Below are 23829 nucleotides of genomic sequence, written 5' to 3'. Positions count from 1 at the left end.
TCTTATTCTTTATTCTTTTCTTTTTTTTTTATTAAAAAAGAAATCTGCACAAAAAACTCACAATTTTGACATTTTAAGCAGCACAGTGCATCACACAAATTGAGCCCCTCAATTCAGTATACATTATTTAACACTGATTGATTTCCCTCTTCATTTAAAACTTCATATGATGTAAGGCTGGACCGTACATGCTATCATCAACCGTTCGTTGGGCACATGCTACTTGATGATAGATGTTTATTATGATGTTTGAAAGTATTTTCATGGTAAGGCAGACGTTTATTTAGCGCAGTTGGGATTCGAATGTGTGGCTACTAAGGTAGATAAAGCAGTATCTCTGTCTGTGGGTTATTCCACTTTGTGCCGGTAGGGAGCGGTGTGGAACACCATGCCTTGACAGTAACATGGCGGTCAAGAGCAAGTTTCTGCTTAGGAAACTGAAGCAGTTAAAGCAACGGGGATGAATTTCGTTTCATGCTATTCGAGACAGAACACCGGTTGGATTTACATGTTGTTGGGTAGGTGAACTGCAGCTCTCATAATAACTGTTGGTTGGATTCTCGGTAGCAGAGCTTGGGATTCGATCTTGACAGCCAGGCTCCAGCCATGTTCGATACGAGGCTTTTCAGTCTGTGCCACCGGGGATGAAGACAACTATTTACCCGGGGTAGTTTTTGTCCGGGTCTGGTAGTCCTCGTGTTAGAGAGCCTGTCTTGTAGGCCTATGTGAAGAGTAGCCTATTGTAGTTATCCTACCCAGTGTTAAAAGCAATAGACCATGAAGCCTGTTTAGCCAGTTAGCTGTTTGGTGTTAGCTAGATAGATAGCACTGCTACAATAACAGCCTGCCAGGTCTTGCTGGTAGGCTTGCTGTCTATTTATCGCTATTGGGAGCAGTTTAAAAGCACGCTAACTCCAGATAGCACCTATCAGTGGGGTCAACATCAGCCACGTAGTCTGCTAACTTAGCCACCTGCATATCGTCCTGTAACCGGAAGGTCTCTGGTTCGACCCCCGTCCCCCAAGTGTCAGTGTCAGCCCTACGAAAGGCTCTAAGACACATATGACACGCTGAACTCCATTGAAACATGTGGCACTTTAATGTGGTCTTGTGTACCGGCAGAAGTACACTGCTTAGCTTTAGGGTTTTCTGGTAAATTCGGCATTTAGATAATCCACTAAGCAGCATTTAATTTCAATAAAATCGCAACTTTTAGAATTGTCGCACATAGCGTGCTACCGCCCGCCCCTGTTTTTTGGTGGCAGTTGAAGATGGGCGAACGAGTTACAAAAGTTTAAATTTCCTTGAAATACGTGCTGCTTGGTGTATTGAATATATGCCGAATTGAAGAGTGGCTACTAACAATTCATAAAATGTCTTAAGTCATGTTCTATCAAGTATGTACCTTGTACAATAAACAAGGTAACATAAAACTGCCAGATTATTGAATGAGGTTTTGGGTGACTTTCTTATCAGGACTACTGTATGTAGCCCTACTGACTCCACAGTCTGACTGCTGATGTAACCCCTGCAAACCTGTTGAAAAATATCTATCTAGCTATTATCTAGCTATGCAGCTGTATTGGTGGTTGATATAAGTTAATGTCACTGCAAGTCCAGGCCAAAAGAGGAAACATGGATGTATCATGATAAAACGTCTATACTTACACTCATTACATTCATAATGATATACCTTTATGTATGTAACAGTAACTACCTTTTAAATCTTGTGTTTGTGGCACATTTTGGGAAGTTATGGTTTACAAACATGGTTAATAGGATTATATATGGTTAAAGAAAAGGTGTAGAGAATGAACTGTCTAACTGGTCTATTGTTGTGGTTGTTGTCTGAGCAGCAGGAAGGCCAGAGGAAGATGGACGTTGCTCTCACAAACAAGGAGGCCGAGGCATCTAATGAGGCAAACACTGCACAAGAAACAAATCAAGAGCCTATGGATGCCACTGACTCAGGACAAGGTACAATGTTGTAGGAGTAGTTGCAGTAATAGCATTAGAAATAGTACTAGTACAAAAAGTAGTAGTGTTTGAGCAACTAAACAAAAATCCACCCTATGACACTTACACTCTGTTAAAAAAAAAAACAGATATTGGTCTTGTATTCTTGGACCCATTTCATTGTTTGGTGGTGTATTTTTCTTATTCCTATGGATAAGTAATATTTTTTTTCAACCAAAACATCAATATTAAACATCACCATTTTGCACAGACATGCAACAGTCATACAGGGGGAAATCGATGGTGGTAGAAGAGGAAAAGATACCAATTTCTCCACCAACAGGAGCCTCAATAGACAGGAATGCAATGCAGCTACAAGACATGTTGCATTTTTTTTTTTTGTGCTTTTTCAAGTGGTAAGATTGGATTCGAACCCAGGATGCTGCAGTCACATGGCATGCGCCTTAGACCAGTGATTCTCAACCTTTTTCATATCAAGGACCCCAGATTAAAGCCACAGACCCCCATTTGATGAGATTTTGATCAAAATAGTAATTATTCTACATTCTCTAATTGTGTTAACTTCTTGTAAATTAAATAATGGTGAAGTTTAACAATTCATCAATTTGCCTGGGGACCCCCTGGAACTCCCTCAAGGACCCCTGGTGGTCCCCGGACCCCACGTTGAGAACCACTGCCTTAGACCGCTGAGCCGCAAGGAGGCAACGCCTCTCACTATTTCTCCAATGGAAAATCTCGCTCTCTTGCCTTATTGTCACTATCGCTATCATTATTGCTCTCTCCACCGACACCTAAAACCAACGGCCGGATGCAACAAGTTCTCTGGGGGTTGTTGAAAGTCATTCTGGGAAACATAGGAAATCACTAACTGAAGTGGAATTAGACAAAGCAGGTTGAGGGAAAGTGGATACAGTAAAAAGGTGAATTACAACACTTCAAAAAATAACTCCTGGAATGCATTGGACATCACAGACTGATGAGATAATACAGTGTAAGAGCATCAGAGGGTGGAATTTACCTTTTTAAGACTATTAGAAGAAATGGCATTGCTGCAGATAAGACTGTTCAGCAATGTAACGTGAAGATGCAGTTTGCATCTTTAATTAGGAACACTCCTTTAGCCGCAACCTCTAAGCAAAAATCTCAACGGGACATCTGTAGGGACAGCTGGGTTGGGAGGCACTGAATTTGATGAGATATTATTGATTCCACATCTGGGATACAGCAATGTGAGGTGCAGCGGCCTTGGGGAGAAATGGGATGAAGTGGGGTTAGCTTGTGGGAACTCCTCTGGGAATAGAGCGTGCTGACTGACTCAGGACAGGAATCAAACATGGCACCTGGAAACTCTCATTAGGAATGGGAAGGGACCCCTGTTTGGGTTAAGTTGGGTGGAGGCACCTCGCAACTCTGGATCTGGGGTGGAAGGACCTGGAGACTCTGGAGCTGGTGTGAGGGAGGGACTTGATATTTCTGGAAATGTGGAGGAGAAATTGGACAACTCTGGATATACAGTAGGTCAGGGGAAAGACCTGGCATCTCTGGAACTAGGAACTCTGAAATAGGGGAGGAGGTATCTGGCTTCTTTGAAGGAAATGAGGAGGGGAGTAGAAGGAAATCTTGGCATTTCTTAATGAGAGGTGGGGAAGGGCCTCAATCTCTGTAAGGGATCAAGATCAAGTTTATGAGAATGTTTGAGTCTGTCCTGTTCTAGATTTTATAATAAGATTCAGTTAGATGTAAAAAAAAATATTTGACTCAGTGGATTATTTGGACAACACGAGTGGACATTGAAAAAGTTGGTGATTTCAATATGTCATACCCATCCACAGTAGCGGCCTTAGCTATGTTTCACCCGTTTCAACTGAAATGGGCAACTAGTAAATTCACTAAAGCAAATACACATAATTAAAAGAATCTCTATAAGCAATTATTTAGGGTTAAATAATCCTACCAGACCAACAGTGCATGAATAACAAACTCTCCAGGCCTGACTGAGCTGTCCACGGTGCTGAAAGAACGCCAAGCCCAGTTCATTGTAAACAACCAGTAGTTTCAGACACTTTGCATTCCCAAGCAAAATATGGCATTGCTTTTGTTGTTCATTTAATTTGAGGGAATTGTTTAAGCTGTTTTTATGTCAGCTGATACATAACACATAGGCCTAGTGCTATTCAATGCAGACTAGCAGTTGCCGAGAAGGGCGAGGCTTCTCCTCATTCCAAAGCAAAAATGTCATTGTTTCAGTTTTAAATTGTTTGGTTTGTAATTGTTTAGTTTGAATTGTTTGGATTATTTCTATGTCGAGCTGTCCATGATGCTGAAAGTGCACATGATGCATTTAAGTTGAAGTCCGAAAATATACCATTATTGATGCAAACCAACTTGAATCCTCGCTTTTTTTTCTCTTTTCTCTTTTATGTTTTTTTTTTTCGCATATTAGCTCTTGAAACGGGCCCCCAGATGCTTAAGGCCGCCTCTGGCTATCCATTTTCTAAATTAAGAGATAGAAGAAAATAGAGATAAACTTATGTTTTGGAAGTCAATATAACAATGCACAGAGAATGGGCTGTTTTTTTTAAATTTAAACAAACACACAAGAAGAGAATAATGGAGTTAGAGTATAATACACAGTATATTGTTTACTTGTATGATGCTGTGGTTATTAGACAACTTGTTAGCATCTTTAATTAGCAACACTTCTTTTGCTACGACCTCTGCAAAAATCTCACCATCGGGAGACAGAGGGACATCTGTAGGGACAGCTGTGTTGCAAAAACACTGAGTTTGATGAAATATCTTTGATTCCATATCTTGGATACAGCAATGAGAGATGCGGTAGCCCTGCAGAGAAATGGGATGAGGTGGGGTTAGCTAACAGGAGCTCTCCACTGTGAATAGAGTGTGCTCACTGTTTGGGAGAGGAATCACACAAGGGACCTGGCATCTTTGGAAGTTCTCAGTAGGAAGGGGACGAGAGACCCCTGTTTGGTCTGAAATATGGGTGGAGGCACCTGGGCAACTCTGGATCTGGGGTGGAAGGACCTGGAAACAATGGAACTTGTGTGAGGGAGGGAGCTATTATTTTTGAAATTTGGAAGAGGAATTAGACTCTGGATGTAGGTATGGGAAGAGACCTGCCATCTCTGGAAAGAGGGTGGAGGAGGGACACAACATCTTTGGATTAAATTGGGTGGAGGATGTGGGACTTCTGAATCAGAGGAGATGGAGGAATCTGGCTCCTTGGATGTAAAAGCGATGGGGCGCCATATCATATCTGGGAGAAGAATGGAAGAGTTCCAAAAAGGGCCAGGATCTGGCCCTTTTGGAACTATTACTACTATACTATTAGCATCTCTGGGAAAGATCTGTAAATGGTTGCAAGTACTGGCATCATTAGAAGAGGAGGATAAATTCTTAGTGGAGTGGAGATGCGTTCGGCTTGCTGTGAGAAGACATTAGTGGTAGGGATGGGCATTTTAAGTAATTTCAATATTCAAGTACTTGCATTAAATTATTATAGAGTACTCGAGTACAGGCTGTAACGTTAGATCCTGTAACGATGCGTTTTTGCTAGCAGTCTCGTCCAAAAAATTTAAACTTTTAATATAGAACAGGGCAAATTTACGTTTATATTTATTATATACATATATGGTTTTTGTATTACAAAGCAAAAAGAAAATGTGAGTACTCTATACGTTGAACCGTTGAACGAATACTGACGTCCAAATCGAGTACTCGAGTACTCATGCCCATCCCTAATTAGTGGTGCATGGTGGTTGGAAACCTTTACATTTTGTTTGACCCAGCTGGTGGTGCATGGTCTTCTTGACCTTCACAACACCTAATGTTATGAGTGCCTCAGTGCCTTGCCAAGGAGTTTTGAACCCTCTTCAGATGCGCACCCTCTATTCTCGTGGAGACGATAAGTGCACATCTTTTGCATCGGTGCAATCCGTGTTGTTCACCAGAGGAACATCCAGATGTGGGAGCAAAGTAGAGATGATTTCCGCTTCAATATACCCTTCAGTTGCCTTAAGCATGACTGCGGATAATGCAGGAGCCACAAGTGCTTTCTTGGGCTTTAAACCATCAGCCATCAAACCTGGATCCCTGACAGGAGAAGATATCTTGCCATTTGGACAAAGACGAAAGGGAAGCTTAAAGCACAGTTTCTTGATTTAATAAAGTGAGCTATCCGTGCTCAAGGTTGACTGTACCAGCTACAGCGATCAAACATCATTTTTTACATTAAAATGTGTTGGGTTACTATTTAATTAAAATGCCAGGGAGATAAGGTTTTGAAAATATATTTCATCCAAAAGTGCGTTCTTTAGAGCTGATTGATGAAAGTGTTTTTTTTTTTTTTTTTATGGAATTATGTGCAACTATGTTCCACAAATATGTTTTTTTTGAGATGACAAGAATTATTCAAGCGATACAGCCTGTAAGGGATGACAAAAGAGAAGATATTTGGATTTATGGAATTTGATCTCAGGATAGCTGGGCACATGTGGTTCTTATGATGGGAGTTTAACCTCCAAATTATCTGGCACATTGTTTGAATTGATTTCAACCTTTTATATAACTCAAATGATGTGGAATAATAATATCACTCTCCTCGCAGGGCAAGATCGGCCGTCCGAGCAGTTGTCAAATCTAAGCCCCGGCGCACCGGGGCGACAACGGAAGAAAAACCCCAAATATTTTGACTATGACACCGGTGAGAAATCTCCTGTGCCAAGTCCCCGGCAGAGACGACCCAGAAGGACCCCGGTGAAAAAGGGCTCCGAAGAGGGGGAGGCCTCTGGGACGACTCCAGCGAAGAGAGGGAGGGCTAAGAAGGCCGCGGAACCGACGGCCGACGGGGACCGAGAAGCGACCGACCAAACGGCCCGCGAGTCCGTCGGAGAAACCTCCCAGAAAACGACTAAAAAGACCAAGAGGACCCCGGCGAAAAAGACTCCTGCCAAGAAAAAGGAGACGCCAAAGCCAAAGAGACAGTACGCGAGGAAGCAGGCTGTGGAGGAGGTAGCACCGGCGTCTCAGGAGGACCGAGCCCCCGTTGAACCTGAAGATGAGACTGTACCCGGGGGCCGCCCCAGGAGAGGTGCCGCTAAAGCGTAGGTCACATCTAGTCTGCCGCTACATCCTCTGTATTCATTTACATGGTTGTATTTTATACTTCGTTTCAACAAGCAATGTGCCTTGTAGAGCTTATTAGAGAAAATGGAGCTAAAGAGAAAGAAGTTATTCACAAAAGTGCTGCTAGTTAGGGCTGGGCAATATATCGATATTGTGATATGAGATTAGATATCGTCTTAGATTTTGGATATCGTAATATTGTGATATGGCATAAGTGTCTTTTCCTGGTTTTAAAGGCTGCATTACAGTAAAGTGATGTCATCTTCTGAACTTACCAGACTGTTCTAGCTGTTCTATTATTTGCCTTTACCCACTTAGTCATTATATCCACATTACTGATGATTATTTATCAAAAATCTCATTGTGTAAATATTTTGTGAAAACACCAATAGTCATCCCTACAATATTGCCGCAATATCGATATCGAGGTATTTGGTCAAAAATATTGTGATATTTGATTTTATCCATATCACCCAGCCCTACTTACAACTGAACATTTAGCCCACTTTGTAGAAAATACCGAGATATATATCGTGTATCACCATTCAGCCTAAAAATACCGAGAGATGTTTTTTGGTCCATATCACCCAGCCCTACTGCTAGTGATGATGACTAGTGATGATTGCCAGGTCCTCTCAAGGTAATGTTATTTAAGTGTATTTGAGTGTATGGGGCAGCAGCATATAAATGGAAATCATCTTGCTTTGACGACACCACCCTTCCCACAGTGCAGTGTGTTGAAAGCAGGGTTCCTACGCAGGTCTGGAAAAGTATTAAAAATGAATCTGATCATTTCCAGGAATGGTTTGGGGAATTTGAAAAAAAATGTCTGGAAAAGTATGGAAAATGCTGCGTTTCAGGTCCGATACGCACATAATTCTAGCTTTTATGTTGTAGAGCCACTTTGAGTCCACAGTTTTTGTTGATGTGAAGAATAATGTTAAGATAGAGGGACGCTCTTATTACCCAGCCGCTGTCAGCATGCATTATATCAAATACTGACCAAAATCAAATCCGGTCGAGAACATAGGGTCTGGGAAAAATATGGAATTTTAAAATGGAAAGCGTGTAGGAACCCTGCCAATCATCTCACATATTCTGATATTTGTCTCTGTGAAGAACAATCTTCATCTATACAGTGATATGACCTAGTTAGCAGAGGCAAGATGTCTATCTGCGTAAATCATATTGAACACCAGACAAAATCTTCAAAACAAATCAAGGTCTGGAAAAAGTATGGAATTTTTTAATGTATAGGAACCCTGTGGAAGGTATTTAAATCCTGAAATCGTAAGTGTACATTGCACTGTGGGCTAGGCTGGGATTGCCAAATGACGTCAGTCAAGGGGACATCCCATTTTTACAGACCGGGGCCATTCTGTTGAACTTCAAAAGTGTTCAGTGCTGTCAAAGCTGTTGCTATTGTTCATGTGTAGAGGATTCAGTCTACTCACCTTATCCTATGTTTTTGATGGAGGCAATAGTAGGATTGTTGGCAGCTGCTCCAATGAGAGAGGAGAGACCAGAGAGAGCTGCAATAATAAGCAATAAGCAATAATAATAATAAACTTTATTTGTATAGCACCTTTCGTACAAGAAATACAGCTCAAAGTGCTTTACAACAAAGAAATTACATGCACCAAGTGCTTCACATAAAACTTGATAATAATAGTGAAAATAAGATAAAGATATATATAAGAATAGAATACATAGAATGCATCTTCACATGAAAATAGACATAGAATGAGCATAAAAACAGGGATAGAATGCCATAATTAATGTAAAATAAGATGGAGAATAAAACCCACTTGATAATAATAGTAAAAATAAGATAAAAATGAAGAATGCATAACATAAGATGGAAAATAAAACCCACTGGATAATAATAATAAAAATAAAGTTAAAAAATAGAGTACATAGAATGCATAAAATCAAGTAAAATACAACATTTTAAAAGAAGTGCAACAGTGCATAAGTGCGAAGCAAAGTGCAAAAAAGCTAGTTAAAGGCTAAAGTGGAGAGAGAAGTTTTTAGCTTTCTTTTAATAATATTTAGCGAGCTGGCATCCCTGATATCTATAGGCAGTGTGTTCCAGAGCTTTGGGGCGTAATTGACAAAGGCTGCATCCCCGATTTTCTTTCGGCTGTTGCTGGGAACCTCCAATAAACCAGCAGCTGATGATCGCAGTGTTCTTGAAGGCAAGTAGTGAACAAGGGAGTTAGCTGAAGACACACAAGCCCAAAGCTTCTTATTCTTCTTCTTCTTCAGAACTACAAGTGTTGTTCACGCACACGAGTTCTGAAAGTTCTGAACACCCAAGTCGTTCAATATCAAATATGTTCTAACAGTGTTCTAACAATCATTTTTCCAGGGCGCTGAAGTACCTCCACTCCTTGGCGAAAGAGGTGTTTGACCATTCCGGTGACGAGTTGGGATCCCAACCAGGGGCCAGCAGTGACCGTCCCAGCTCAGACCCAGGCCCGGGGCAGAAAGGCCCCAAGGGCGGCAAAGGTACCGTAGACACCCTGCCGGAAATGATCCAGCATGTGATGTGTTTCCCGTTGAAACAGGATATTAAAGAAAGACAGTCACCACTAGGGCTGAACAGTTAATCGAAATTTTATCAAAATCGCAATATGGCCTACTGCAATTTTCAAATCGCAGGAGGCGCAATATTTGTTAAGGGCGAAATGTGTGTCAAAATAGCATTTTAAATGAAATATTGTGGTGCTGCAGAGATGTCCTGGCCTACACATCATATTCTACAGACACAATAATTTACTTCCAAACTGTATTCAGAGGTTGTTTGAAACTAGAGAGAACCAGTATGAACTTAGGGGAAGAGGTATGTTTAAAAAAACTAGAGTAAGGACGAATATAAAAAATAGATGTATATCTGTCAAAGGGGTAAACTTGTGGAATAAATGTGACAACGAATTAAAAATGTGTAGTACAATTTTCAAATTTTAAAAAATGTTTAAAAATAAGGTGGTAAATAAATATAACACTGAGGTATGATCATTAAAAATAGGGTGGTAAATAAATATAAAACTGAGGTATGATCATTATTGTGTATGAAACGTTTGGAACTTTTGTTTTTGTTTGTTTATGTTTTTGTTTTTGCTACTGTGTTGTTTTGTCTTACAATGTCACGTAAAAAGGGTAGGCACAATAAGCTAAAGCTTCAGCCTACACCTTTTCGGTCAAAAATTTTTTTTTTTCATTTCATTTAATGCCTTATTGTTATTTATTTATTTCTATGTACATACATTTTGGAAAATTGTTAAAAAGGACCAAAATAAATTACTACTACTACTACTACTACTTAAGAAAACATCTTTGTTTGGTACAGATCCCCGCAAAAATCACACCATAATCATTTTAATACGTTTTTCTTGCTTACCCACCATCATTTCACAGATTATGATACGTGTTGCGAAGAATAATGCCTAGATGACAATCACATAAATGACAGTGATATTACTCATTCATGATCGGCTTATGTAATATTTAACACTGAACCAAGTCTGCAAATCCTGCAGTGATTTAATGAAGTAAAATAAATGAAGGAAAAAGTATTGAATTTTAAAATGGAAAATGTGTATCTCCATATACTCCGATATAAATGATCGTGTATTTTCAGCAGGAGGTAGAGGCCAGAAGAGGAAGCGCCCCGACTTTGACTCCGACGACACCGCAGAAGATGAGGACTTTGTACCAGATGTTGAAGAAGAGGAGGGCGAGGAGATGGAAGAGGAAGAGGCGCAGGGCTCCGATTGCGAGTCCGACTTCGAGCCAGCCTGGAAAACTCCAGCAGCTTTACGCCTCAACAAGAACATAGTTAGTACTCCCTCTTCCTTTCCCATCACCACGAGGCACTAGAGAGACGGGGGCATTGAGTAATCTATGACCTTTTATCGACTTAGTTTCAAAGGAAAGTGAATATTTTCCTGGCTTCTATTTTTTTTTATCCTTCTCTGGGTTTGTGAGGCCAGGCTGACATTTAAGACAGTGTTAAAGGATAAGGCCGGTATTTTTTAATGCATTGCTTACCGTCAACAAATCCTATGAAAATGGCAAAATCAGCAATGATTTTGTTTTGCCAACAAGTCTCGTCCATGTAGCCGGTGCCCAATGCAGCCATGTCCCAGCAGCCAGAGAACTCCATTGTATTAAAAAACGATTAAAAACACGTCAAAGAGCCATGCTGCTGCTCTGGCAACATATTTCATCATTACGATGCACCGGGCCGGCCGACTTTTTCCTCAAACAACTTAATAAGCCGGCTGTAAACACTTTGCGACATCAGGAAAGTAGTTCCGTAGCACCGAAAATAGACCCCGGCGTAATGAAGAATTTGTTCCCATTTGAATTTGATTTGGTAATAACTACAACAGTCTGGCTTTTTGTGGTAACAGTTAGCGATTTTTAAAATGGAAACTATGTCTTTGTGAGCTGTATTTCAAGGTTTTTAGCTTACAATTGGAGACAATGACTTCTGGGTTGACAGCTAAAAACGGAACGTGGGAATTCAGAAAGTAACGGGAGTAGAGCAAACGCATTGTTGATTTTGTTATTTTCATAGGATTTGTTGACGGTAAGCAATGCATTAAAAAACACCGGCCTTATCCTTTCAGATCATTGTAGAGTTGAAGGTGGGGTAGGCACCTTTGGAGAAATGAACAAGAATTTGAAAGTACACAACAACAAAAAAAACCCTCATGCAAAACACAGTCCTGCGAGCTCAGTCTACTTGTAACAAACATTCACTGGGAAACAAAATATGTTTTTGTCACATACATTCACTACCACAGTTGCAACTCCGACTCACTGACTTGAATGTGGCTCCTTCCTGATGAACAGGTCTTGTGCAGCAGGGAAAATAACTTCCTGACACAACAAGTTTATTCTAGCCCCAGTATTCAGTTTGGATTATGGCAGTTTCTTGTCATCTGTTATATGGAAATATTTCTTTTCTTTCTGCAGTTTGCAGGGCAGGCGGGACTAGACTGTGCGCGTGTGATTGACAGGCGGTAGGGACGCCTCCGTGCAGAGAGCCATTCATTTTCAGATTTAAGATTCAGGCGCCCTGAGATTTCGGAGTGGCTGATTCCAGGGCCTGGGACAGCCACGGACACTGGATTTTTGCATTTGATTTATTGGTAGCTGTCAGGATGTAAAAAGAATTTTAAAAAAATATTACCAAAATGGTTCTAAAATAAATTGCCTACCCCAGCTTTAAAGTAACTGAAAAGTGAGCGAGGAGAGGAACTGCAAGGAAAGGGGAAAAAGTATACTAGACCTAAAACTCACTCTCTTGTCCTCTCTTGTCCTGCAGCAAGGTCAGATGAAACAGTGGGGCAAAGCCCCCAATGGGCTCTCCAACAACATCATGAAACCTGCCTGGGAATCCACTGAGACCAACAAGAAATTGTAAGTAGCTGCATACTGGAGTTGAATTGATATGTGAGAAGGTACTACGATGAGACACTGGCCTTATTCCGGTGTATTACCCCAAGGGCTTCCCATAGACAGCCAGTGTAGTATTGAACAATTCTTCAATAAATGTGTTATCAATCAAACTGATTCACATTCACCATATACCAGAGGTGGACAATACTAACTGTACCAGATTCCATCTTTAATAAACTGAGAATATTGGCCCCATATATCAATCGGAATGAAGCTGTGGGTTGGTTTTTATGACTGTGTATATACTGTATATATGGTTGTTTGTGACACATTTATAATGTTGTGTGTGTTTCCAGCCGGGAAGAGCACTGCAGCAGCTGGGTGTTCCCAGAATGGGTTCCCTCCGTCAACAAATGGCACCATGTACCACACAAGTAATTCCAATTTAATATATCAGTCATATTTAGTAAATGCTTATTCAGTGTTCTCTGTATTAAGGGAGCTTGAAAAACAATCAGAACAAAGTGGGAGGTATACTGTGTTTTATCTACAGCCACATCACAGCAATCTTTGTCAAGTATCTCTTTTTCTTGCCTTGTTATATATTGAGGCATTATTTGTGTTAAGCTAATTCACCAGTGGACCTCCATGGTGGAGCCAGACGTTGCTGGGAGATTTCTGACACAACTGCAAAGCTTCTATTCAAGTTCATAATAAAAAAAAAGTTTGTTTGTCTTATCCGTTCCTCAGTGATTTGGAGAAGTACCTGCCTCAGGAGCTGCAGTCGGCCGCTTTCAAAGTCTCCAGAGACGGCCTCAGCAAGGATGAGACGCCTCTGCAAAGACTCAACAGGTTAGGATGATCGTCCGTAAAGTGTCAGCTAAATCCTTAAAAATGTCTAAGATTTGGTGCTAAATCAGGTTAGCGTTAGATTTGGAACGTCGCTTGTTCCCATTTTTTTTTTTTTTAAAAGCCCTCGTTTTAATGAAACCGACCAGATTCGAGGCGGTGGCTTCCCACCCGGAGCGCTGGGACATGTCGCTGTACGCAGGCGGGCCGGTCTGGGCCATGGAGTGGTGTCCGACGCCCGACGGCGCCCCGGCGACCCAGTACGTAGCTCTGGCCTGCCATCGCGGGATGGACGACCAGCACTTTGCCAACGAGAAGTACGCCGGGTCCGGACTCGTTCAGCTGTGGGACCTGGGCAAGCTGGAATACGACAACAGGTAGGGGATGAAGTGTGCACACTAGGGCCATCGCGTCATATCACCGTCTGACTGACTTTGCGGGAGTTCTCGAGAACTTTTCTCGTAGCTTTGGACTAGGGATGTTAACGATTCATCGACGATTGATTAATCACTGTTAACAATTTGATCAATCAAGCATATAATAATCGATAATGTACGTTATGTGCTATTTCTCATTTTTTTGGGAAATGATTTACCGCCACAAGGGCGCAATTTAACTTTCACCGCCTATACAGAGGAAGAAGAAAGCGAACTCGAACTTCCAAAGAACTTCCGAACTCGCATGTGTCGTAACGGTAAAGAGTAACTTGATACTTTTCAATCGGACAATTCTAACGCTGCTCAACACTCAGAAAGTTAACATGAGTGCAGTGCAGAGACTTAATTGCGTATTCCACCAGTTGGTTCCTTTGGACACAATGTAAAGAAAGTAATGAACCCTAAAGAAAGGACATTTTCAACCTGTGGGAAACACGGACATCTATTGTCAGGGGTCCCGGCTCTTTTGAATTATGCTTGGTTGAGTAACTTGTTGAGTAGGCCTAAAGGCAGGTGTAAAAACACACATTTTGTATCTCAAAAGCTGTTTTTTACATAATGATTAATTGATTAATTGGTCATTAACGTGACTGACGATCAATTACAGACATTTCTGAAAATTTGCATCCCTACTTTGGACTGTTTATTCACATGGTTGTGCACGGAAAACGCCCTTGCGCTTCTACTCTCACCATTACCTTTTTCCTCTGTTATTTCCGGTACCGTGTCTTCCGTCCACCCCTGTCTGCAGACCGGAGTCCCAGCCAGCCCTGGCCTACGGCTTGGCCCAGGACAAAGGCTTCATCTGGCACCTCAAGTGGTGTCCTGCCGGAGCGTGGGAGCTACCCAGCTGCAGCAGAAAGGTAGGACACATACAAGCTAGGCCTCCACTGATATGTGTTTTTGAAGGCCTATACCAAGAGTTTTAGCCTGAAGCTGTTGATATGAAAAACTTTTTCATTGCCCTGAAGTGGCAAACCCCACCCATCTGATTCGCAAAAGAGGTTAAAGCAAACCACTGTTAGACCCGGTTATATTTCCTTATCCTCACCTCTACCAGGCTCCTTTCCTGCCCAGACTGGGTCTTCTGGCAGCAGCTACCTCCACCGGCGTGGTCACCATCTACAGCCTGCCCCACCCCGATGCTCTGCACACCAGCAAGACGCTCCCTAAGTCCGGTAAGTAGAAGCAGTCCGGGAGTAGAAATCGTACGCGCCCTAAGAGCGTCAGGTGGCTGTAAAGTCAAACAATACCACTTGTGTGAGATCATCTCCACCATGGTCTCATTTGTTTATGGTAATAGTACCAAGGTAACACATTTAATATGACCTATGGCGACCTATGACCTATGCTAAAAAATTCCAAGTGTTTAACCCGGAATTTCATTCTTTACTGTGTAGAGAAGTCTCTGACACAGTGCTTAGATCACGGAACAGTAAAACTCTCCATTGAAATCCAGGTTAATATTAATGATACTGAATAATTAGTTCAGGTTTCGGGGCTTCCCATTGACATGCAGTGTAGTATTGATTAATTCTACAATAATAAACATGTAATCAATCAAACTGCATCATATCCATCATATCAGAGGTGGGCCACACTGACCGGACCTGATCTGATTTGTGATAAAAGGACAGTATCATCCTTATATAGCGGTCTAACCCTAGTCTACATCTTGTTATTTTTCACTGAACTACTTCTACTTTGAGACGCTACCTGGGTCAGGTGGATGAGTAGAAGTTGGAATAGAAATGAAATCACAGCCCAGAGGTTGCAGTTGCAGTTATCCTTTCTTCCAGCAGAGGGCGGTGTTGCCTTTCTAAAGCCTGAAGTCAGTGCATTGGATCCCTCGGCTCTATTGTAGTCTGTAGTTAGGACTTCTCTCCTCTAGCTGCAATGAAGCAGCGTCTAAGTGTTTTTTGTTGGGTCACGGCAGCGTCAGACAAATGAAGCGTTAGACACCCTGTCTTACCGATATTTTTGCACCGATATTCAATATCTTTACATTTTAATGTCTCATTAGAATCAGTTCAGGTTAAGGGCTTCCCATACACAACCAGTGTAGTGTTGATCAAATCTACGATAAATATGGAATCAGTTAAACTGCATCATATCCATCATATCAGAGGTGGACGACACAGACTGGACCAGATCCCTTTTTTAATAAAAGGACAAAATCGGCTCCATGTATTTGTCAAACTGTAGTTGTGACTCATAAGTTGTGTGTGTGTGTGTGTGTGTGTGTTTGTCTGCATGTATTTAGCGCCTGGGGACCTTCACTTTATGAAACCGTTTCATGCGGCTTTAAAAATGACAGTAGTTAACCATCCCTTTAAATTGATTTAAACCACACACACATACACGCAGCTGTGCTCTCCAGGAGTGTGTGTGTGTGTGTGTGTGTGTGTGTGTGTATATATGCTAACATTATGGATGGTGGAGCCTGTGGTCCAGTCTATTCAGATGACAGCGTCACCAGCCTCTGGGGCTGCGCTGATAAAAGACGGTATGAATGAGATTAATGGCAAGCTTATCTGCCACATCCATCATACACAGAAACCTGGTTATGTCTGCTAATGTGTGTAAGTGTGGGTGTGTGTGTGTGTATATGTCTCTCTCTCTCTGCCCAGCAGTACAGGCTAATCTGATTAACCATTATGCCGGTCTAGGGCCGTAGCAAGCCATTTCATTTCAGCACATACTTGGGAAGTAAACACAAACACACACACAGTTGGAGTATGTTACATACACACAACCTTCTCACTATCACATATACCTTATCTCATACAAATCTGCTCTGAATCTCATTGTCGCATGAGGGTTTGACCGATATTGTTTTTTGAAGGCCGATATCGATATATTTGGATTAAAGCTGCTGATAGCCGATATTCAGTATCTTTAAATTTGACCATTGTCATGCCAAAAGGGCAAAAATTAGTATCCAGGGTTTCTCACAGAATTGTATTAGGGTAGAAAAGCCTCTGAAACAGCATTTAGAGTATCATGACACACTAAAACTCTCCATTGAAAGCCATTCTAATGAAATTATTTTACTGACAGCATTGACTGGCCAATATCAGCCCTGTTTATCAATCATAACTATTTAGCACACACTGGCTGGTAAAGTCACACACACATTTAAGTTCCCTCTGGGATGTAAGGGGACCATTATAGAGGAGCTGACTCATAGTTCTGATAGTGGCTCTCTTCCCTGTCTCAGTCATGGGTTTGTCCTGAAGGGTTAGGTAATGCTGGGGGTCTATGCTGCCATATAAACCCAAAGAGCAATAACTGGGGGAGTAATGACACTGAGAAAAATGAGCTCAAAGTTTATCTCATGTCCCAACAAGACTTGTGTCAGTACAGATTTCGATTAGCGCTCTACTAATATTTGGAAGCTTGGAAAGTAGAACCCATTACCTAGCATGAATTAGAATTTGCCATGCATTTTTTTTTTTAATGTATATTTTTTTATTTTTTTATTTTGCCTTTATTATTGTTGTACTTTACCATGTTTCTGTCAACAAGTAATACCTAGGACAAGCTTAATATGTTTCCGATATCTATTCCCATGGACTATGTACTACAGTTATACATTTACTACTTAATTAACCCAGCCTAATTATGTAAATGTTTTCATTAACGTTCTGTGTTTTATAGATAATAAGCCAAACAATGTTATACTATTGATAGCTTGACACTCACATACACAAAACTTGTACATCTAAAGTTATTTATTTATTTATTATTTTTATTTTGAAGAAGCCTGAGAGGGGGAATGGGGAAGGGGAACGATAGCAGCCCATGTATGTATGTATGTATGAATGAATCAATACAAAATTGGTCATGAAGAAAAATCCTCTTGGATGATTAGCTCTCAGAAAATAATTTGTTTAAACTTGTGAAAAGTTCAATAATTCATATATGATAGAACTTCTTCAAAATTTAACTGTGTTCAAAATTCTAACTTTTGACACTGTGTTATTAGAATATATATTTGGTATATCTACAAATATGATTTATTGTGCCTATTCAAGTCTGATTTCTCTAGTTTGGAAATGTGTTTCCACTTCACCCGGGTGGCCTTGTAGCAATTTCACAGTTTGATTTTGATTCCCTAGCTGCAGCTATTTGATATAACATAATGGTTCTTTTTCTGCATCCTGCTCCCAGTCCTCTGTTTGTTTTAATTTCACAGCATCAGCACTTGTGTTGTTTAGTGGGTTGAAAATCTTTGCCATTAGGGTTAACCATAGTATACTTGGCTTGGTTTTCCAATTAGGAAAAATTCCCAGTGCTATAGTGTGCATATACGAAGCCTGACATTTCAGATGTTTTTTCTTTTCTTTTCTCCATCTCTTCATGGCCTCGGGTTCCCATTTTATTTTGTGTCCATGGGTCATTGGATCCAGTTTCCTAGTAGGCACTCCATCAGCCTCCCACCTCCAACCATTGCTCATAGTTATTGGACAGAAAGATTACAGTGCACTCACATTTGAAGAAATCTACTCCTAACTACACATAGTAGACGTTTGCCAATGTTTCTGGAGAGAGAGCTCTACATTGTAGATTCTAGTTCACTGATAACCAAACTGGTCAGCTCCCATTCTTTTGCTTAGGGTCTGACCAATATGAGTTTCTGACAATATTCATATTTTTGAATGAAAATGCCAATAGCTGGTGTTCTGTGCCGATATTCAATATCTTTAAATTGGCAAATTAGTGTTCAGGTTTCACACAGGCTTTTCTTGGCAGGTTGGCACAGCATTTAGACCTTGGGACACTAATGTTGCATTAATGTAATTTAGAATTTATCATAAATACAAGATGCTGACTGGGAAAAAACGGCATGTCAGTCTCCTAGTGGTAATTACGAAGTAGGACATGGGATTTTTTTTTCTAGCATCACCCACATAATGTGTAATAAAATTCTTGTCAGGGTGGAATCACCTCTGAGCCAGTATTTAGGCCATGGGACACTAAAACTATCCATTGAAATCCAGGATAATAATATTAACTAGAAGGGCACTCGGAGAGCGCAGACCTCCGCCGAGGTTCGTGCTATTATTGCTTGTTCGTGAGTCGGATCCGGATCCGCTCCAAAATTGAATGGGTTCTTCCTTGGCCCATGCTACACCCTTCCACGAAGTTTCATGAACATCGGGCCAGTAGTTTTTCCGTAATCCTGCTAACAGACAAACAAACAAACAGACAAACAAACAAACTAGATTAAGAAGGGCACTCGGGGAGCGCGGACCTCCGGCAAGGCCAATAGTCCAGTCTGCTATGATATGCAAATTTTGTGAGTCGGGTCCGGATCCACCCCAGTAGTTTTTCCGTAATCCTGCTAACAGACAAACAAACGGCACCGAAAACATAACCTCCTTGGCGGAGGTAATAATCATAATCAGTTCAGGTTAAGGTCTTCCCATAGACGACCAGTGTAGAATCGAGCAATTCTACAATCATTATGTAATCAATCATACTGCATCCATCCTTGTCTGGCTTTGAAGAGAGCTTTAGCCAAAGCTACTGCGAACGGACAGAATCTGCCCTCACACCTAGCTTTGGTCCACTAGCCTGGAGCAGTTGATCCCGCCAGGGGAAAAAAAAAAATACCTTCCATCAGCTCGAATGTTCTTCAAGGGCATATGGGAAAATTTATTGAGAACGGGCCCTAGGGAGAGAGGGGAGGGACGAAGGTAGTACGTACGTTTAACCAAGTGAAGAACGACCATAGAATTCCACCGTTTAAGCTTTTTCAGTCTTGACATCATGGCTACTAATTAAATGCAGATTCACTGTCTAACATTGCCACGGCTCGGAAATACCTTCTTTGTGATTGGGTATCGGGGTGAAAGGGTTGAAGGCGGAATCGGTTTGGACAGGGTTAACCGGAGTGTGCGTCTATCTCAGTACCCGTCCGCCAGCCGAGGACTATTTGTGACAGATAATTATAAATGGCTTTTGTCCGTCCGTCCACAAGAACGAATGAGTGAGTGAACGAGAAAAGGAGGTTGTTAAAGCAGCAGAATGGGGGGGGGGGGGGGGGGGTGTTAGAAGCGAAGGAGGGGGAAAAAAGACAAAAGGGAGAATCTGAGGCAGCGCGGCGAACGCACATAATTTACAGCGCAGTTCTCCCATCAGACAAGGATCTATAATTGAAATGACAAAGAAGATGCATCGCCAAGCCAAGTTGTTAGTGTTGGAAGCCATGAATTTTAGGCCTAGTAGCTGACACCCCCCCCACCCCACCCCCCCCGGCCCTCCTGGCCTGTCAATCATCGAGGACTTACTTGGGATTTGGCGAACGCGGGGTACAGGGGGCGGGGTCACGAGGAGGCTGGGATAGAGAGTGTGTTGTACTTCTACCCTTGTGAGAGCCGGTTTGAATTTTAGACCTGCGTCATGAGGACATTTTGGCTGGTCCTCAAGGGCTAGACTAAAGGTCTTGCGTTTAGGATTAAGATTAGAATTGGGATTAGATTTAGGTTAAGGGTAAGGCTTTCAATTCGCCAGGTTCAGGTCTTAGATCCAAACTTCCATTGACATTGCGGTGTACCTGACCCACTTGGGCCTGCCAATTCTGTTTCTAGAAGTCAAACTTTTTGCCTGTACTCCGCGAAGGATAGACAAAGACATTTTAGTTTCTTAGTTTTAGTTTTAGACAGTTTAGTTTATGATTAGGACTTGGATTTGGGTCCATAAGGCTCATAAGCATGGAAATACAAGAGTGTGTGTTTCCGAGGCAGAGCTGGGTTGATGGAGGGAGTGGAAGAGTGAAGGGGACAGGGGGGAGGACAGCTTTAGATGGCTATTAATACTGTATTGATCCGGACAGGCAGTAATCTAAACTGGAGGTGGACATCAAAGCGCGCAGACATAAAACTAAAGATGAGGAACTGCCATACACCCTTTTTTGTTGTTTTTTTGCAACTATTATAAACAATGTATCTTCACATTGTCAAAGCAGGCACAGTGAATTAATAGACTTATTTCCAATGCGGCGCTTGACATTGCAATAATTTTTCATGCGGTGACTAGCTTTAAGCGTGCATCTCAGTCTGCCTGACTCCCTGTTTTACTGTGTGTCCTTCTCCGCTATGGCTGGGCGTTGTCAAGGATCTCGCCATACGATTCGATTTCGATACAGTGTGTCACAATACTATACCTAATGATTCAGTACTTTACACATAGGGATGGGACGATACAAACGTGATGATACGTATCATTAGGGCTGGGCGATAATTCAATATCATCGTTTATCGTCTTTCAGTGGAATCATATCGTGATGATATGAAGATATTTTAATATTGTGACACACATTTCTGCTGTCTGAATTGATGATGACAAGCAAATTTTACTTAAAAACTCTCATAAAATGAGGTATGGTAGGGATATTATTAGAATATTTCGGTTTTTGACATCACACCTAACATTACAATGAGATGAACATTAATTGGATTATTTAACGTGATTTTGCATACATGATATATATCGTGATATATATTGATATCGAGAAAAATCCTTATGATTATCATGATATTGATTTCAACCATATCGCCCAGCCCTACGTATCATGGGGTAGAAAAATGTTAAAGTTGTTGTTTGAAAGCTTTGTGGCTCAGAAATAAACATAATTCTGCACAGTCAGACTTTGTCATTGAACTGTTATTTATTATATCAGGCCTGTCGGATTTAACATCCAACTGCTCTCTAGGCAGTCTGTCATGTCGCTGATTTTTGCTTTTGAATCCGAAACTGAAGGTCTTGAGATTAGCTGGCGTTTGGTTGAAATGGCACTCAGCATTACTTTTGAACAGTAGTTTGGCCCAATGGGACGTCCAGACTTCCGATCACTACAGTGTCCCCTAAACGAGCGCAGTCTCTATAAAAGTGACAAATGAAATCTGCTCCTCTATGGAAAACAACAGGGGTTACAAGTGTCAGGATTTGCCGAATTGATCCTGCGTCGGAAAAACAAAAATCGCGAAGAAGTTTTTTTGTTTTCCTTCACCCAGCCCTGTTCTCTTCCTCCCTCTGTCTGTCTGCCAGCAGCTGAAAAACTGAAGGCAGACGGTTAAATCGCCTAGCGCTGCATCCATCTAGCCAGTCAACATGGCTGCCCTCTCACCACAACACCCAGTTGACAAATTCCACTGTCTGTTCGCTCTCTTTTCTCCTACATCGCTATAAAATCAGGATGACTCGCCGATCCGCCCCAATCCATCCTATTGACAGCTACTCGGGTCTGAACAAACTCTTTTTCCAGACTGATATCTGTCTTTGTGTGTGTGAGTGTGTGTGTTCAGCAATTTGCTTTACTTTGCAATTATATGTCCTTTTGCTGAGTTGTAATCATCTTGTCGTTAATCAATCCCATTCATGTTTCTTTCAACAGAAGAAGCCGGCCAGCCACTGCACATATACCAGGTAGGCTCATATATAGACTGTGTGTCTCTATGTCTTCCTCGTTTTGTCTCATTTTATTTTCCTCATGCATTCTATATATTTGTGGGTGTGTGTCGAGCATGATTCTCATCACTGGCTACATTTACATTTGCCCAATAATGTGTAAGGGAATATGATGGTGTATACATATTCTGACTGGTCTCTATTAATGCCAGAAAAAACCTACCGATGTTTTAAAAAAAAAACAAAAAAAAAAACAGTGATTCTCAAAGTGATCTCCCAAATCTGAGAATAAATGTATGACTATCTGCATTGTAGATAGTCATAGAGAGAGATAACAGTCATAGAGAGAGATAACAGAGAAACTATGATCAGATCAGTCATTCTTCTACAGTCTCTAATTGTGTTAACTTCTTGTAAATGAAATAATGCTAAAGTTTAACAATTCATCAATTTGCTGGGGACCCCCTGGAACCCTCTCAAGGACCACTGGTGGTCCCCGGACCTCACGTTGAGAACCACTGCTGTAAAACACTCAAAAGAGCTCTTTCCATTGTGGTTGTGGTGAAATGAGTTTCTCATTCCTGTTCTCTCCAGGCTGAAGGAGTGATAACACTGAAGCTGGGTTCCTTCAGGGCCCCTCACGAGGAAAAGAGCGGACAAGTCCTGTCGATGGACTGGCTGCCTGACAAGCCACACAACATAATGGCTATTGGATTCTATGATGGTAAGAACTGATTTGTTGGTTGGATGGTCGATTGATCGGCTCGTTTTTGGAATGAACAGACAGATGAGCGGTGTGTGTCCCTTTGTGTCCCTCTGTATGCATTTAGAATGTCCCTTAATCTGTCTCTTTCTGCACATTTCTCCCTCTCTCTGTAGGCGTAGTAGGTCTGTGGGATCTGTCCACGAAGTCCTCGCTGTTGCGCGTGCGGGACGCGGACCGCTCGCTGGCCCTGCTGCCCTACCGGTGCTTCCTGGCCCACGACAACGCTGTCCGGGCCCTGGCCTTCTGTCCCGCCTCCAGGTAGCCGCCTTCGGCCCCCGATGCCGCCCGTGTTGCTTGTGCTGCATTCGTGTCATGTGTGTGAAGTGTGAAAAGGCCGATCTTTTTTTTTTTTTTTTTTTTTTTCACTTTTTTTTTTTTTATTTGAAAACAAAGAACAGGAGGTCATCATGGGTGTTACAATGTCAGATCACAGTACATTTTTCTACATACATCTTGATATACAAAATCACATTTTTCTCAATGGTGTATATACATGATCCATTTTTCCCAGTACTCGATACATTTTTCTCTATTTTAATTTCTTATAAAAAAAAGCCTCCTGTGGACAGGTGTTGTAAATTAGCGTTTCGCTACAAACATGTATGTTACAGTTCTAATGCTACTGTGATGTCCATGTCAAATAAAATAAACTTAACTTAACTTATAATTTAAGCCTTAAAATACATGGGAGTCTTTCCATAATACAGTATATTTCATTTATAATCCCCAGCCATTGGTCTGGGTTAGGGTTACCTGTAACAATTTACGAGTTATGGCTTTCCTACTTGCCAAAAGTATCTTCAAGTATTTATCCTTGTGTAGAACAGT

The 23829-nt window shown here is 41.4% G+C and overlaps 1 protein-coding gene across 2 annotated transcripts in view; it reads left to right on the top strand.

Moving 5' to 3' along the window:
• The first annotated feature begins 382 nt into the window (after positions 1–382).
• The window catches only part of gtf3c2 (general transcription factor IIIC, polypeptide 2, beta), a 35766-nt gene continuing 12319 nt past the window's right edge, over positions 383–23829 (top strand). For both annotated transcript variants that reach the window (XM_071530580.1, XM_071530579.1), the window contains exons 1-14: positions 383–518; positions 1857–1977; positions 6605–7100; positions 9494–9633; positions 10766–10962; positions 12461–12555; positions 12891–12968; positions 13285–13386; positions 13533–13760; positions 14572–14683; positions 14881–14998; positions 22222–22253; positions 22830–22959; positions 23115–23259. In XM_071530580.1, coding sequence (XP_071386681.1) covers positions 1875–1977; positions 6605–7100; positions 9494–9633; positions 10766–10962; positions 12461–12555; positions 12891–12968; positions 13285–13386; positions 13533–13760; positions 14572–14683; positions 14881–14998; positions 22222–22253; positions 22830–22959; positions 23115–23259 — 1976 coding nt within the window. In that variant the 5' untranslated portion in view covers positions 383–518; positions 1857–1874. The remainder of the gene's footprint in view (positions 519–1856; positions 1978–6604; positions 7101–9493; positions 9634–10765; positions 10963–12460; positions 12556–12890; positions 12969–13284; positions 13387–13532; positions 13761–14571; positions 14684–14880; positions 14999–22221; positions 22254–22829; positions 22960–23114; positions 23260–23829) is intronic.

The sequence above is a fragment of the Centroberyx affinis genome, unplaced genomic scaffold (assembly GCF_046629955.1).
Source record: "Centroberyx affinis isolate AG114_WGS23_722 - 3 ecotype Tasmania unplaced genomic scaffold, CSIRO-AGI_Caff_v1 ptg001945l_1, whole genome shotgun sequence".
NCBI classification, from domain to species: domain Eukaryota; kingdom Metazoa; phylum Chordata; class Actinopteri; order Beryciformes; family Berycidae; genus Centroberyx; species Centroberyx affinis.
Note: the sequence above shows the minus strand (reverse complement) of the source record. Positions and strands in the feature narration are given on the sequence as shown.